This window comes from Podarcis muralis, chromosome 7 (assembly GCF_964188315.1).
Source record: "Podarcis muralis chromosome 7, rPodMur119.hap1.1, whole genome shotgun sequence".
NCBI classification, from domain to species: Eukaryota; Metazoa; Chordata; class Lepidosauria; order Squamata; family Lacertidae; genus Podarcis; species Podarcis muralis.
Genome location: NC_135661.1, coordinates 81,416,550 through 81,430,961, shown reverse-complemented (window position 1 = coordinate 81,430,961; position 14,412 = coordinate 81,416,550). Strand labels below are relative to the sequence as shown.

General features: G+C 45.7%; 1 protein-coding gene across 1 annotated transcript; it reads left to right on the top strand.

Moving 5' to 3' along the window:
- Positions 1-1,023: 1,023 nt before the first annotated feature.
- On the top strand, positions 1,024-11,355 carry LOC114603405 (uncharacterized). The gene is made up of 2 exons (XM_028742382.2): positions 1,024-1,111; positions 7,751-11,355. The coding sequence occupies exon 2, from the start codon at positions 7,791-7,793 to the stop codon at positions 10,686-10,688; it is 2,898 nt and encodes a 965-aa protein (XP_028598215.2). The 5' UTR covers positions 1,024-1,111; positions 7,751-7,790; the 3' UTR covers positions 10,689-11,355.
- Positions 11,356-14,412: the final 3,057 nt, after the last annotated feature.

Here is a 14,412-nt window from a genome sequence, read left to right as displayed (position 1 = left end):
TTCCAATCTTAAGTTCAGGAAGGAAGGGAGATAGACTTGATTTCTGATTGTATTCTGGCATAATCTGCCATAATCAGAAATCTGATTGATTTCTGGCATAATCCAGAATGCGGCAGCTAGACTGGTGACTGGGGGCGGCCGCCGAGACCACATAACACCAGTCTTGAAAGACCTACATTGGCTCCCAGTACGTTTTCGAGCACAATTCAAAGTGCTGGTGTTGACCTTTAAAGCCCTAAACGGCCTCGGCCCAGTATACCTGAAGGAGCGTCTCCACCCCCATCGTTCTGCCCGGACGCTGAGGTCCAGTGCTGAGGACCTTCTGGCGGTTCCCTCATTGCGAGAAGCAAAGCTACAGGGAACCAGGCAGAGGGCCTTCTCAGTGGTGGCACCCGCCCTGTGGAACGCCCTCCCATCAGATGTCAAAACGATAAACAACTACAGTACCTGACATTCAGAAGACATCTTAAGGCAGCCCTGTTCAGGGAAGTTTATAATGTATGATATTTTTGGTTTCTATGGAAGCCGCCCAGAGTGGCTGGGGAAACCCAGCCAGATGGGCAGGGTACAAATAATAAATTATTATTATTATTATTATTATTATTATTATTATTATTATTATTCCTCATTTTTTCAAGCTTCTAATCCCTAAGTATGTGGGGGATATAGGGTTGGTGAAAGCACTCTTTAACTGATCAGCTTGGGAACACTTTTTCATTGCTCTGCTTGCAGGAGAAGTCAGGTGACAACTGCCAAGAACCCCAGCTGGCATGGCAATGGAATATCCCTATTTTCAAGTAGAATATTGTCCCGATCCACTGCTGTGCCCTGCTCCCTTGCCACCCAGGCCCAGGTGCCCTCTTTTGTCACCTTCCTCCAGTCACCCGTCACCGTAAAAGGAGAACACAATGTTTCCATCTGTCAGAAACAAAACTGAAAGACGACAGCCCAGCTCACTTCCCCCTTAAATTTAAATCATGCAACACCCAACTCTCTCAAACAAGTTAGAAAGAAAGAGAGCAACTCATATAGATCAGTGACTGTCTGAAAGCAGAACTAGCTGCACCGGTGCCAAGGAGAATATGAATCTCTAAATCGCTGGCGGAATCAGGTAGGAACTTCCCAAGTCTTGCTTGTGTTGTGTGTATTTATAGGATCCTATAAATATTCCTGGGAATAATTTCCCACCGTGGAATTTAAAAATTGTAGGCAGTATGTAATGGGATTTTTACGTCACATTTTGCTCACTGTCGTTGGAGTGAGAGAAATGAGCCACTCTTGCAATCTAATCAGCATCAACTTTATATGCTTTCCATATATATATATATATATATGCGCAACTTTATATACAGGGCTGGAATTAGGTTTGATGAGGCCCTAAGCTACTGAAGGTAATGGGGCCCTTTATATGTCCAGCTGCCCTTTGTCAATAACAAATTGTTGCTTTTTTTGTGTTGAATATATGTTATATGGTAATTTATGGACCTAATAAGTATCTAAAGTCATTTGCACATAACAAATAGGAGCCTACACAACACAAAACACTGGTGCTGTATGTAGCTTTTATTTTATTGGTTTTTTATCTTATATTTTGGAAATGTACATCCAGGCTTTTTTTCCTTTAATTTTTTTGGAGGGCCCCACTCTCTTAGGGCCCTAAGCTATAGCTTGTTTAGCTTATATGTAAATCCAGCACTGCAATCTAACCCCAGCCAGGATCAACTTTATAGGCTTTCATATAAGAGGGGGCCACGTAGCTCTGGAGTAAGTAGGTCAGGGGAGATAAGTTTAATTTGGTTTGCATTTGGAGGGGAAATGAGGTTAGCAACCCTAAGAGCATTGGTCTAATGTGGAAGGAAGATCAAAGGGTCAGCACAAGAAGGACAAGTCTAGGGAAATTGGTAAAGGTAAAGGTAAAAGTACCCCTGCCCGTACGGGCCAGTCTTGACAGACTCTAGGGTTGTGCGCCCATCTCACTTAAGAGGCCGGGGGCCAGCGCTGTCCGGAGACACTTCCAGGTCACGTGGCCAGCGTGACAAGCTGCATCTGGCGAGCCAGCGCAGCACACGGAAACGCCGTTTACCTTCCCGCTAGTAAGCGGTCCCTATTTATCTACTTGCACCCGGGGGTGCTTTTGAACTGCTAGGTTGGCAGGCGCTGGGACCGAGCAACGGGAGCGCACCCCGCCGCGGGGATTCGAACCGCCGACCTTTCGATCGGCAAGCCCTAGGCGCTGAGGCTTTTACCCACAGCGCCACCCGCGGCCCCCAGGGAAATTGGAGGTTACTCTTTATCTGCCCTTCCCATGCAGGGACAGTGGTACCTTGGTACTAAAACAGCTTGGCTCCCGAACAAATCGGCTCCTGAACGCCACAAACCCGGAAGTGTTCCGGTTTGCGAACATTTTCCGGAAGCCAAACGTCTGACGCGGCTTCCGCAGCTTCCGACTGAGTGCAGGAAGCTCCTGCAGCCAATCAGAAGCTGTGCCTTGGTTTTCACACTGTTTTGGGAGTCCCGGAAAGAATTAAGTTTGAGAACCAAGGTACCACTGTATGTCAATCTACAGGGGCAGATGAGTTGCATCCCGTTGATTCCAACTGTGTATACTAGGTGTGCATGCAGTCTATTCGCTTCAAAAGGGGGAGGTGACTGCATTGCCACAATTATTTTGAAATACTAAAATGTAACCACAACAAATAGATGAAGAGGACTACTACTCAAAATGTACACCATGCATTTAAAGCCCAGCTAAGTTAACTGGGACTTACTCCCAGGTAGGGATAGAACAGAAATTCAATTCAGTTTATATTTAAAGGCAAACCTACCTAATGTGCACTTTCTGGGGAAAAATATGTGAACCAAAGCGCAGCTGCACTTCTAAATTTGCACTTCTCTGAATTTTGCAATGAAGTTCTCTGTCCAGCTAACGCGTATCAAAAGTAAATTGTGCATTTTAAATGGTGCGTTAAAAATTGTGCATATATTAGTGAAAATAACATGAAAACTCATGATATCAGGGGGAGTCGCTTAGCAAAAAATGTGTATATCAGGAAACATTTCATATAAACATTTCATGCCAGGAGAAATTCGCTGATGAATGTTTGTGAGCCCTTAAAAAAAGGGGGGGGGGGAATTGGAGAATTGAAACTGACAGGAACTATAATGGACAGATTTGCCTATCCCTAGTGGTAGGATACAATATTTGCATGCAGGAGGTCTTCAGAACATTTTTTTAAAACCTCCAAAATCCACAATAAGACAATGCCTTCATTAGGACCAAACCAAAATGCCACAAAATAGTGGCAGGATTTCAGGGCCTTCCCAAAGCTGGCTAAGCGAGTTGCTGTGTTTTGGGAAGGAGGCATGGAAAGGAGGTGGAATGGTTCTAGAACCCTGTCAGAGGACTCATAGTAAAGTAAAGGTAAAGGGACCCCTGACCATTAGGTCCAGTTGTGACCGACTCTGGGGCTGCAGCGCTCATCTCCCTCTATAGGCCAAGGGAGCCAGCGTACAGCTTCTGGGTCATGTGGCCAGCATGACTAAGCCTCTTCTGGCGAACCAGAGCAGCGCACGGAAACACTGTTTACCTTCCCGCCAGAGCAGTACCTATTTATCTGCTTGGACTTTGTGCTTTCGAACTGCTAGGTTGGCAGGAACAGGGACCAAGAAACAGGAGTTCACCCCGTCGCGGGGATTCGAACCGCCAACCATCTGATCGGCAAGTCCTAGGCTCTGTGGTTTAACCCACAGCGCCACCTGCGTCCCTTTGTCAGAGGCCTCATACCTTCTTTCCAAAGCCTAGTGGCTTGCTTACCCAGTTTTGGGAAGGCAGCATGCGGCCTGCGATAGGTCGGTGGGTGTGTCAAACGCTGCTGAAGGCTGCCAAAAAAGGCCTCAGGGTTGGGCTGCACAGAGTTGGACCACCCTGTCATAATAGCTCCCAGCACCCTTACCAAACAACAGCTCCCAGAAAATGTGAGGGGGGGTCATTCGCTGCTCCCCACTGTACAGTTCCTGCTGGTCAGGGTAGATTCTGTGCTAGATGGACCAATAAATAACCTAATTAAGTTTTAAGGCAATTTCATAAAATGGAACTGGGTGGTGCTTTTTTTCTGGGGGGGATGCAGGGGTACGCATACCCCTAAACATTTTGTGAATCTACATTTGGCCTCCTTGAGGGGCAGTATTTCAATATGAGTAGGAAAATGAGAGTATCCCCCTAAACATATTTTTTTTCAGAAAAAAGCACTGGAACTGGGAGGGATCGAGTCCTAAGCCCAACCCCTTATGGAAGGGGTCAGCAAACCTTTGCAGCAGGGGGCCAGTCCACTGTCCCTCAGACCTTGCGGGGGCCAGACTGTATTTTGAAGGGAAAAAATGAACGAATTCCTATGCCACACAAATAACCCGGAGAAGCATTTTAAATAAAAGCACACATTCTTCTCATGTAAAAACACCAGGCAGGCCCCACAAATAACCCAGAGATGCACTTTAAATAAAAGGACACATTCTACTCGTGTAAAAACACGCTGATTCCCGGACCATCCGTGGGCCGGATTTAGAAGGCGATTGGGCCGGATCCGGCCCCCGGGCCTTAATTTGCCTACCCATGCCTGATGGCATTTGTTTTACAGCACAGAGCAACTTACTTGGTTATGCTAATTGTGGTGCTTAACTTGCCAGACAAGTGCACTATCCAGACAAATGAGCTGGTTTGGCTAGCTTGCTTTCATACATTCTACGTGGTCCCCCTGCCCCAGATCACAGGTCTGGAAGGTGCATGGGATTCCGTTCAGACTGACCCTCCCCCAATATAACACATGTTGACTTACCCTATCGTTTTTATAAAGCATTGTTGCAATGCTTGCTTATAAAGTTTTTTTTTGGGGGGGGAACCTAATACACAGTAGAAATAAAAGATAAAAATGCATGACCTGTGCTTCCTTGGACTGTATGATGCTACCTTCCCAACAGAGTAGTGGTGGTGTTTGAAAAGGAGCACAAAGATCAGGGATCTTCCTATTCTAAAATAAAGCCGAGAAGAGAAATATGCAGGGCTTTCCCCCCCAGCCGGAACTCACTGGAACTCAATTCTGACACCTCTCAGGTGGGCGCCATTGCCATTACAAGAGAACAAGGGAGGCATTCATAGTGAGTTCTGGCACCTCTTTTTCATGAAAAATAGCACCACTGTTGTTGCTGCACCAGACCTTCTCACTTCCTCCTCAGGCAACAAACACAGTTCTAATAGGTCCGGATGGGGTGGGGGAGAGGAATGGAGGGGCCTCTTCTCACTTAAAAGGTTCTGCTTTTCCCAGCTTAGCAGCTGCAGAGCACCCCAAAGCTCTAATTTTGCACTGGTGACATTCTCCGATCACGCCGCCTCTTCCTTCCTTCTTGGGGCTGGAGAATGAGCTGTGGTTGGTGGCAGAAGTAAAAGAATAGAAGTCCATTAAAAAGTCAGGGGCGAGGAGCACTAACCTGTCGCCCCCCCCCATGCAAATAAATGCCAATATATATGGGTTAAACCACAGAGCCTAGGGCTTGCTGATCAGAAGGTCGACGGTTCGCATCCCTGCGATGGGGTGAGCTCCCGTTGCTCGGTCCCTGCTCCTGCCAACCTAGCAGTTCGAAAGCACATCAAGGTGCAAGTAGATAAATAGGTACCACTCCGGCGGGAAGGTAAACGGCGCTTCCGTGCGCTGCTCTGGTTCGCCAGAAGCGGCTTAGTCATGCTGGCCACATGACCTGGAAACTGTATGCCAACTCCCTCGGCCAGTAAAGCGAGATGAGCGCCGCAACCCCAGAGTCGGCCATGACTGGACCTAATGGTCAGGGGTCCCTTTACCTTTATATAGCAAAAGTCACCAATTTTTTGGGGGGGGGTGTTCCAGTGGCTCCAGGGGTGGTCCGTGCCTTAGGCGAGGCGAAAGCATTTGAATGAAAACTAGAATTAAACACACACAACGTAGAAATTTGGGTTGTTTCATTCTCATTTTCTGGGGAAGCAATGTTGTTGGGTGGGTTAGTAACATTTTAAAATAAAAAAAATGTTTTATTTAGATATATCAGGGTACTGTCCTCAAGGTTTTATATCCTCACTCAAAGCTGAAAAGTTAATAAGAATTCCAAATAGTAGCATATTTCACAAGAGGCAATTTAACACAATTGTCATCATTAATATATAAAATCAGAGTGTTTGTTGTGGGGGAGGAAGGGAAAGGAGATTGTTAGCCGCTTAGAGACTCCTTAGGGTAGTGATAAAGCGCGATATCAAATCCAAACTCTAAACTCCAAACTCTAAATAAAATTTTGCCACATTGTTGACAATTTTTTGATTGTCGTTTAGTAATACCTTAATTTCTTAGTTACTTTTTCAGCAGTAACTATCTACCAACTTGACTATACCATAAATCTTTCTTTCATTCCTCTAAATATTTTCATTTTCCTGCGATAAGCATCCTGGCACCTAACAATAAATATAGAATAAATATACCAAATCAATTCTTCATCTAAACCATCTTCATTCAGCCCATCCCATATCCTCAGTAATGCTAGAAACGTAAATTGAATGAAAAAGGACTACGGTATTTGAAATGAGGCATGCCATCTTTTCCTTCTCCTGTAGGAGGAAATGCCTCATCTTAGATCAATCTTGACAGGACACATGCGTACATCATCTAAAAAGAAAGAAAGCATGTCTTGCTTCAGAACCATGGTACTGTTTTTACTCAAATGGAGATTTAATTGATAGATTAAGGAATGAATCAACTACAATTCGTACAACGAATTCCAACGATGAATCACCTAAGATTCCCTTAATCAGATGACAGCCCTATACAGTAAAAGGTGCTGGGGGCTTGATTGGTGCATTTTATGCAGAGCTCCTGATATGCCTTTGTCCATTGTCAGGACTTGCTAAAAGCTTCCCTCTTTCAGCAAACATCCTAAATTGAGATGTTATCCCAGTTGGGGCCTGCCTTGGATTTGTATTGGTTTTATGTATGGGTTGTTCTTGTTTTGAATAGTTTGTGTGTGTATATAAAATATTGTCATAAACACTTATTCTATTTTTATATATGTCACTGCTTATTAAATTATAATCACCTTAGGATGCCTCGTCGAAAAACATCCATAAATGGATTAATAATAATAATAATAATAAATTTTATTTCTACCCTGCCCTCCCTGGCCAGAGCTGGGCTCAGGGCAGCTAACACCAATAAAATCACAGTAAAAACATAATAGGGGAAAAAGACCAATTTAAAATACAGGTTAAAATGCAATTTAAAATGCAGCCTCATTTTAAAAGTAGCCGATGAATCAAGACCATAAGGGGAGGGAAACATAAGGGTCAGAATGAGTCCAAACCAAAGGCCAGGTGGAACAGCTCTGTCTTGCAGGCCCTGCGGAAAGATGTCAAATACCGTATTTTTTGCTCTATAAGACGCACTTTTTCCTTCCTAAAAAGTAAGGGGAAATGTGTGTGATTCTTATGGAGCGAATGCAGGCTATGCAGCTATTCCAGAAGCCAGAACAGCAAGAGGGATTGCTGCTTTCACTGCACAGCAATCCCTCTTGCTGTTCTGGCTTCTGGGATTCAAAATATGTTTTTTCTTGTTTTCCCCCTCCAAAAACTAGATGCGTCTTATGGAGCGAAAAATACGGTAATACTCCTAACTTTCAAACTCTCACATTGTCTTTCACAGAAGTTCATAGAAGTCTCATAGTTAATGTTCTTTGGTTCCAGGTTTTTCTGGTGACCCAAGGCTGAGCATCCCAAATCAGAGATGGGCCGAATGGGTCTCCTGCTTCCTTTCCTGGTTTTCATTCTACTTCACACCCAATGGGCAGCTGCTTACGGTTTCAGGAACTGCTACCATTCCGAGTGGGATCCAGGTTATTTCAAGTGCATGCAGCGCTTCCTGAAAGATATCTCCAGCGCCGTGAAGGACCTTCCCAACAATGCCACAGTGGTCAATGCATCCCATAATTTCATTTGGTTCTTGCCTTACGGGAGCTTCCAACACCTCCCAAAGCTGAAGGACCTGCAACTGAGCTTCAACAAAATGGAGGTGATAGAAGGTGGGGCCTTCGAGAACCTCACAGACTTGAAGACCCTCAACCTTTCCTGCAACAGCCTTGTGAATCTATCCAAAGATGTCTTCCTGGGTTTGCCAAACCTCACCTCCCTCATCTTGCACCATAACCAATTGAGCAAAATCCAAGAGGATACATTTCGTCCATTTCAGAACCTCCTGGCGCTGCAGCTCCATTTCAACAAGTTGGAGAACTTTGAAGAAGTAGTTCTGAGCTTAGTGAGACTGACAAGCCTGACGGTGCTGAATCTGTGTAACAATAACCTGACCTCCCTGGAGTCTGAACCAAGGCTGCCCACTTCCTTGTCTACTCTCCTGCTATGTAACAATTCCCTGCATAGGGTGGACGTTAAGGAACCAGAGTTCCTGAGAAATGTAAAAAAACTGGACCTTTCTTACAACAGGATCTCCAATGCATCTTCTTTTGCCATGGTCCACCTCCGAAACCTCAGCAGACTGGAGCTGATGGGGAATGACCTAGACATTTTCCGGGTCTTAAAAGTTTCTGACTTGCGGCCTTGGACCCTAAATTACTCTGGGTTGCGTTTAAGTCAATCCTATCAGCTGTCCAAGTTGTGTGAGCATCTCAATGCATCCAATCATTCCTTGTCTCTCCATCTTCAGAGCAACAACATCAGGAATGTGAATAGCGGCGCCTTTGGGGCATGCCCTCCCATCCTGCTGCTGGACCTTTCAAGGAACCGTCTCAGGTCACTGGGATGTGTAAGGGAGAAGATGGGTTGGGTGGTACAAAACCAGCTGAAGACTTTGATTGTGGAACACAACTTGCTGGACAAATTAAAGTCCTGCTCTAAGACCTCTCCCTTAAATGAGCTGACAACCATCTCTTTCCGCTTCAATCGTATCCTTTCGGTATCTGCTCAGGCATTCTGCTATGCCCCTAACCTGGAGACACTCCACCTCAATATCAACAGCATTGCCGTCCTGGACAGAAATGCCTTGAAAGGATTGCAACACCTCCGGGAGCTGCGCTTGGATAACAACCTTCTAACAGATCTCTACGTAACTAGTTTTGACGACTTGAAGAGCCTCAAGACCCTCAATCTCCGAAACAACCATGTTTCTGTCCTCTTCCCCGGTGTCTTCAAGAACCTTGGGAGCCTTTATATTTTAGACCTAGGGGGGAACAACATCCGTAGATTAACCAACACATCGTTTGAGGGACTGAGGAATCTCTCTAATCTCTATCTGGACGGCAATCATATAGAATACATTAGTCACTGGTTTTTTAAACCCGTGCAGAGCACTCTCCAGGTTCTGGACCTGAAAGCCAACAAGATAAACTACATCAGCATGAAGCAACACAGCCAGCCTCCCTTCTTGAACCTGCACAAGCTCTATGACCTCAAGCTCCAAGGACAGCAACCTTATGGCTTGAAAATCATCCCTGCCAAGTTCTTCCAGGGCCTGAGGTCCTTGCTCTATCTCTACCTGTCAGAAAACAAAATTCTCTCCATTGCACCTGATGTCTTTGATGACCTAGGGCAGCTGAGGTATCTAAGCCTGGCTGATAGCAGTAACGGCATGGGGAACCTTCCACCTGGCATATTCAAGAACCTTAGAAACTTGACTAGTCTGAACCTGGAGAACGCTGGCCTCCGCACGTTGACCCTGGAGGTCTTCGGCAACCTCAGCAGGCTGCGTGTCCTGCAAATGGGGAAGAACGAGCTTCAGACGATCAATAGCAGCGTGATGGAAAAGCTGACCTCCCTGAGAAACCTGGACCTACGCAAGTGCCCCTTGTCTTGCACCTGCGATAACATTTGGTTCCAGTTGTGGCTGAATAACAGCCAGGTGCAGGTGGTTTACCTGTACAACTACTCCTGCAATTCTGGGCAGCCTAATAGCTATGTCTATAGCTTTGATACCCATGTCTGCTTCCAAGATGTGGGCGTGTACCTGTTCTTTTTCACCTTCCCGGCTCTCTTGCTGCACATGGCGCTGCCGTTCCTCTACCACCGCACCTACTGGCGCCTGAAATACCACTTCTACGTCCTTCGGGCATGGGTCAGTGATCACTGGAGGCACGGCAAGGACAACCACTACAAATTTGATGCCTTCGTCTCCTACAACTCCACCGACGAGAGCTGGGTGCTGGAGCACTTGGTGCCCAGTCTCGAAAAAGGAGGGGATCCCGTCTTCCGTCTCTGCCTCCACCACCGGGACTTCCAGCCCGGGAAATATATTATAGACAATATAGTCGACAGCATCCACAACAGTCGGCATACCATCTGCGTGATTAGCCGGAGGTACCTGCGAAGCGAGTGGTGCTCCATGGAGATACAGCTGGCCAGCTACCGGCTCTTTGATGAACTCAAGGATGTCCTTATCCCTGTTTTCCTGGAGGACATCCCAGAGCGGGAGCTCTCTGCCTATCACCGGATGCGGAAAGTGATGCTAAAGAAGACCTATATTTCTTGGCCCGCAGAACCCGAGGCTCAGAAGCTGTTCTGGGCTAAAATGCGAGTGGCTTTAAAGGGAGGGCACTCAGAGGAAAAGGAGGAAAGCATTTATTGGTTTGATAACGAAGGCAAACCCGTGGTGGAATCAGCCTTCAAGGTGGGGTAGGAAGGTGACTAGTCTGAAATGCTAGTTTACCTGGAACTCTGTTGTTGTTGTTTAGAAAATGTTTTTTGGTTTTCAGACCAAAGTTTTACAATCACATATCCATATACAACATAAAGACAAGATTCCAAAGGATCTCTCAGACTTCCCTCCTCCTCTTTGTGGGTCTTGTTGTTAATCATTTCGTCCTGCATCTTTTACGATAATCCAAATCTTTTACATCTCCGTTATATCCCAAATTCACCATTAAACTACAAGTGTTATTCCAGTCCTACTAACAATTTTAACTGTTTACAATGTTTTTTAAAATAAATTATAAATTTCTCCCATTGCTTATTAAAATTCTGGTCTTCCTGGTTTCTTCCGGTCATTTTTGCCAATTTGGCATAATCCATCAACTTAATCTGCCGTTCTTCTCTGGTAGGGACTTTATCTTCTTTCCATCTGTGGGCCAATAACATCCGTGCAGCCTTGGTTGCATGCATAAATAGTCTTTTCTGCTCCCTTAGGATTTCAGTAGCTAGAATTCCTAAAAGAAAAGGTTCAGGTTTTGGTTTTTTTTAGGGTTTTTTTAGGGAAAAAGTTACTTTAAACATTTTTTTCAACTCATTATAAATCATTTCCCAAAATTCTTTTACTGCTTTATATGTCCACAACATATGAAAAATGTGCCTTCTTTTTACCAGGAACTCCTTTGAGGCTTTCTTGAAGGAGAGATAGCATGGTGTGAGACAGCTTCTGTTTTCCATTATCATCACTTCCTCTTTTTCCCTCTTTACTAGCAAAACACCCCATTTGCACTTCTCCAAATTTCACAGTGCAGTTCCCCTGACAAGGAATGGGTACAAAGATGCGCTCACAAGGTGCTTTAAAGTGTACATTTAAAAATGCATATATTTGTAAGAAGAAGATACAAAATGGGCAGAGCCTCCAAGTGCCCCTATTTTCCAGGAACAGTCCCGGATCTACAGAAGCCGCCCCAGTTTCTGATTTGATCCCAGAATGTCTTGCTTTTCCCTTAGGACATCCCTATTTGTTTTCATCGGAGAAATTTTGGAGGGTATGGAGTTATGCAACATCCCCGAGCCAAGGGGATACAACCTTTAGAAGACACCCAAAAGCAGCCCTGTCTAGGGAAGTTTTTTCAATGTTTAATGTTTTATTATGTTTTTATACCATATGTGGCGGAAGACTCCCACAATGGCTGCGGCAACCCAGTCAGATGGGTGGGGTACAAATAATAAAATTATTAGTATTAGTATTATATAGGACGTCCCTATTTTCATCAGATAAATGTTGGAGGGTGTTATATGTTCAAGGCCAACACCCAGAAAGTTCTCTATCCATGAAAGCTGGTAAAAGGCACATTTTGCCATCACTGAAATAGCAGCCTTCTCTGCATGTGTGAGAGGTTTGAGCAGTAGAATGTGGTAGTGGCAGAAAGGACTGCACCACTTGAAGTTGTTGCGGGGGGGGTATACTCTGGTTCAGAATGCTCCTCCGCATTATTTATTATAATTAATTCATTTATTAATTACTTCCTACAAAATACATTGAAGTGCTTTCACAATGAAAACATCAACACTAAAAACAGCCCCATGTTAAAACAGTTAAAAGCAACCCCATACATCAAACACTTCCCAGCTATACCACGAAAGCATGGTACAGCTGGCATAGTGAACAGGAGTTCGCAACCTTGCAACATTTTCTTGAAGGCCCCACTTTTATATACAGTGGTACCTCTGGATGCGAACGGGATCTGTTCCAGAGCCCCGTTCGCATCCAGAAGCGAACCCGACCTGCGAACGCAACCCACGTGTGCGTGGGTCGCAATTTGCCGCTTCTGTGCATGCCCGTGACGTCATTTGGACCGTCTGCGCATGTGTGAGCGGTGAAACCTGGAAGTAACGTGCTCCGTTACTTCCGGTTCGCCGCAGCGTGTAACCCCAAAAATACTTATCCCGAAGCTACTTCAACCCGAGGTATGACTGGACAGTGGTGCCTCGCAAGACGAAAAGAATCCGTTCCGCGATTCTCTTCGTCTAGCGGTTTTTTCGTCTTGTGAAGCTAGCCCATTGACAGCTTAGCGGATTAGCGCTACAGTGGTCTAGCGGCTTTTCGCGATCAGCTGTTAAGCGGGTTATCAGCGGAACAGCTGATAGGCGGCTTAGCGGCTTAGGAAAAGGGGGGGGAGCGGGAAAAACCCGCGGGGACGCGCAAGATTTTTTCGTCTTGCGAAGCAACCCCATAGGGAAATTCGTTTTGCGAAGCGCCTCCAAAACGGAAAACCCTTTCGTCTAGCGGGTTTTCCGTCTTGCGAGGCGTTCGTCTTGCGGGGCACCACTGTATCTCTATTGATTTCAAGTCCATTAAAAAAACCCTCAAAGCATAAACACAGCATCATGTGGTCAATGCATGAAATAATTCAAACACTGAAGCTTTTGCCGTGAATATTTTATATTAATGAATAAATATTTATGAACGGATACATTTATGCATAGCTCACTGAAGCTGCCTAGCAAAGCACACATCATTTTTTGCCGACACTCCTCATTCTGCCAAGCATAAGGTCATTCTCTGCTCTGAAGGGGAACTCTGGCGTTCTCTGCAAGCTCAGGCCGGCTTTAGAGATGTCATCAGCCACGTAGACGATGCTGCCCGGAGGATTTCAGAATGCGAGAGCATGGAACAGAATTCGCCCCGATGAATACTTAACCCCTGCAGGAGTATTAGTTACAGGGTCTGCCGACGGCGGGTGTGAGAATGGCACTCAGGATTTCTAAGAAGGCCCAAAGCCATTAACTAATTAACCTTCAGTGCTCTGTGGGAAAGAGAGGGTAATGATCCTATAAGGATCTTCGCACAAGGTCGCAAGGCCAGTCTCTAGAGGGGCAGAACTCCTGATTGCCTTTTTCTTTTGTTCATCTGCCAACAGGGCTGCCCAAAATACTGATTCCCTGCTCCCTCGAACACCCTACTTTCCAGAACCCTCTCAAATATATTGTTGCACACAACTCTAATCTCCCAGCGGCGAGAAACTCTAGGGGCTCCTGCGGTTACCCAGAGTGTGGTTTCCTTGGAATGAAGGCCAGTGGAGACTGTATCATCTTTATTTAGGGATTGGCCTCTTGTTCTCTATCCTAAGACAATGTGGCATCGGTCAGGTGAGAAAAAGTCAGTCCATTTTTTGCAAAGGCACCAGAGCATTTTATTTGGACATGTAAATGAGGGTACTTAACTGGCTGGCTAAGGCCATCACCTTCACAAAAGGAACAGCTTGTCTGGTTTCCTTTTAGAGATGCTAACCTCACAGATACAGGATCACAGGTTTGGAAGGGATCCACAGCAGTGGCGTAGCGTGGGTTGTCAGCACCCGGGGCAAGGCAAGTAATTTGCGCCCCCTAACCCATGGATTTGCGCCCCCTAACCCGTGGATTTGCGCCCCCTAACCTGTGGATTTGCCCTAACCCCAGATGTTGCGCCCGGTGCGGCCGGCCCCCCCTGCACCCCCCACGCTATGCCACTGATCCACAGGTATCATTCAAACTGACCCCCACCCCCAAAAGACCTATAATAATATCCTCATTTGCCCTTCTACTGTCACAAGCACTACATGTCATCATATATGTCTATCTCTTCCATACAACAGTCACCATAAGGCATGGATTGCCAACATGGTGCCCATGAGTGCTATGCTACTGGTGAAAGGTCTCTGTAAATATCCCCT

Excerpts from the sequence above, each read along its gene's own strand:
- LOC114603405 (XM_028742382.2), top strand. The coding sequence starts at position 7,791 with ATGGGCCGAATGGGTCTCCTGCTTCCTTTCCTGGTTTTCATTCTACTT.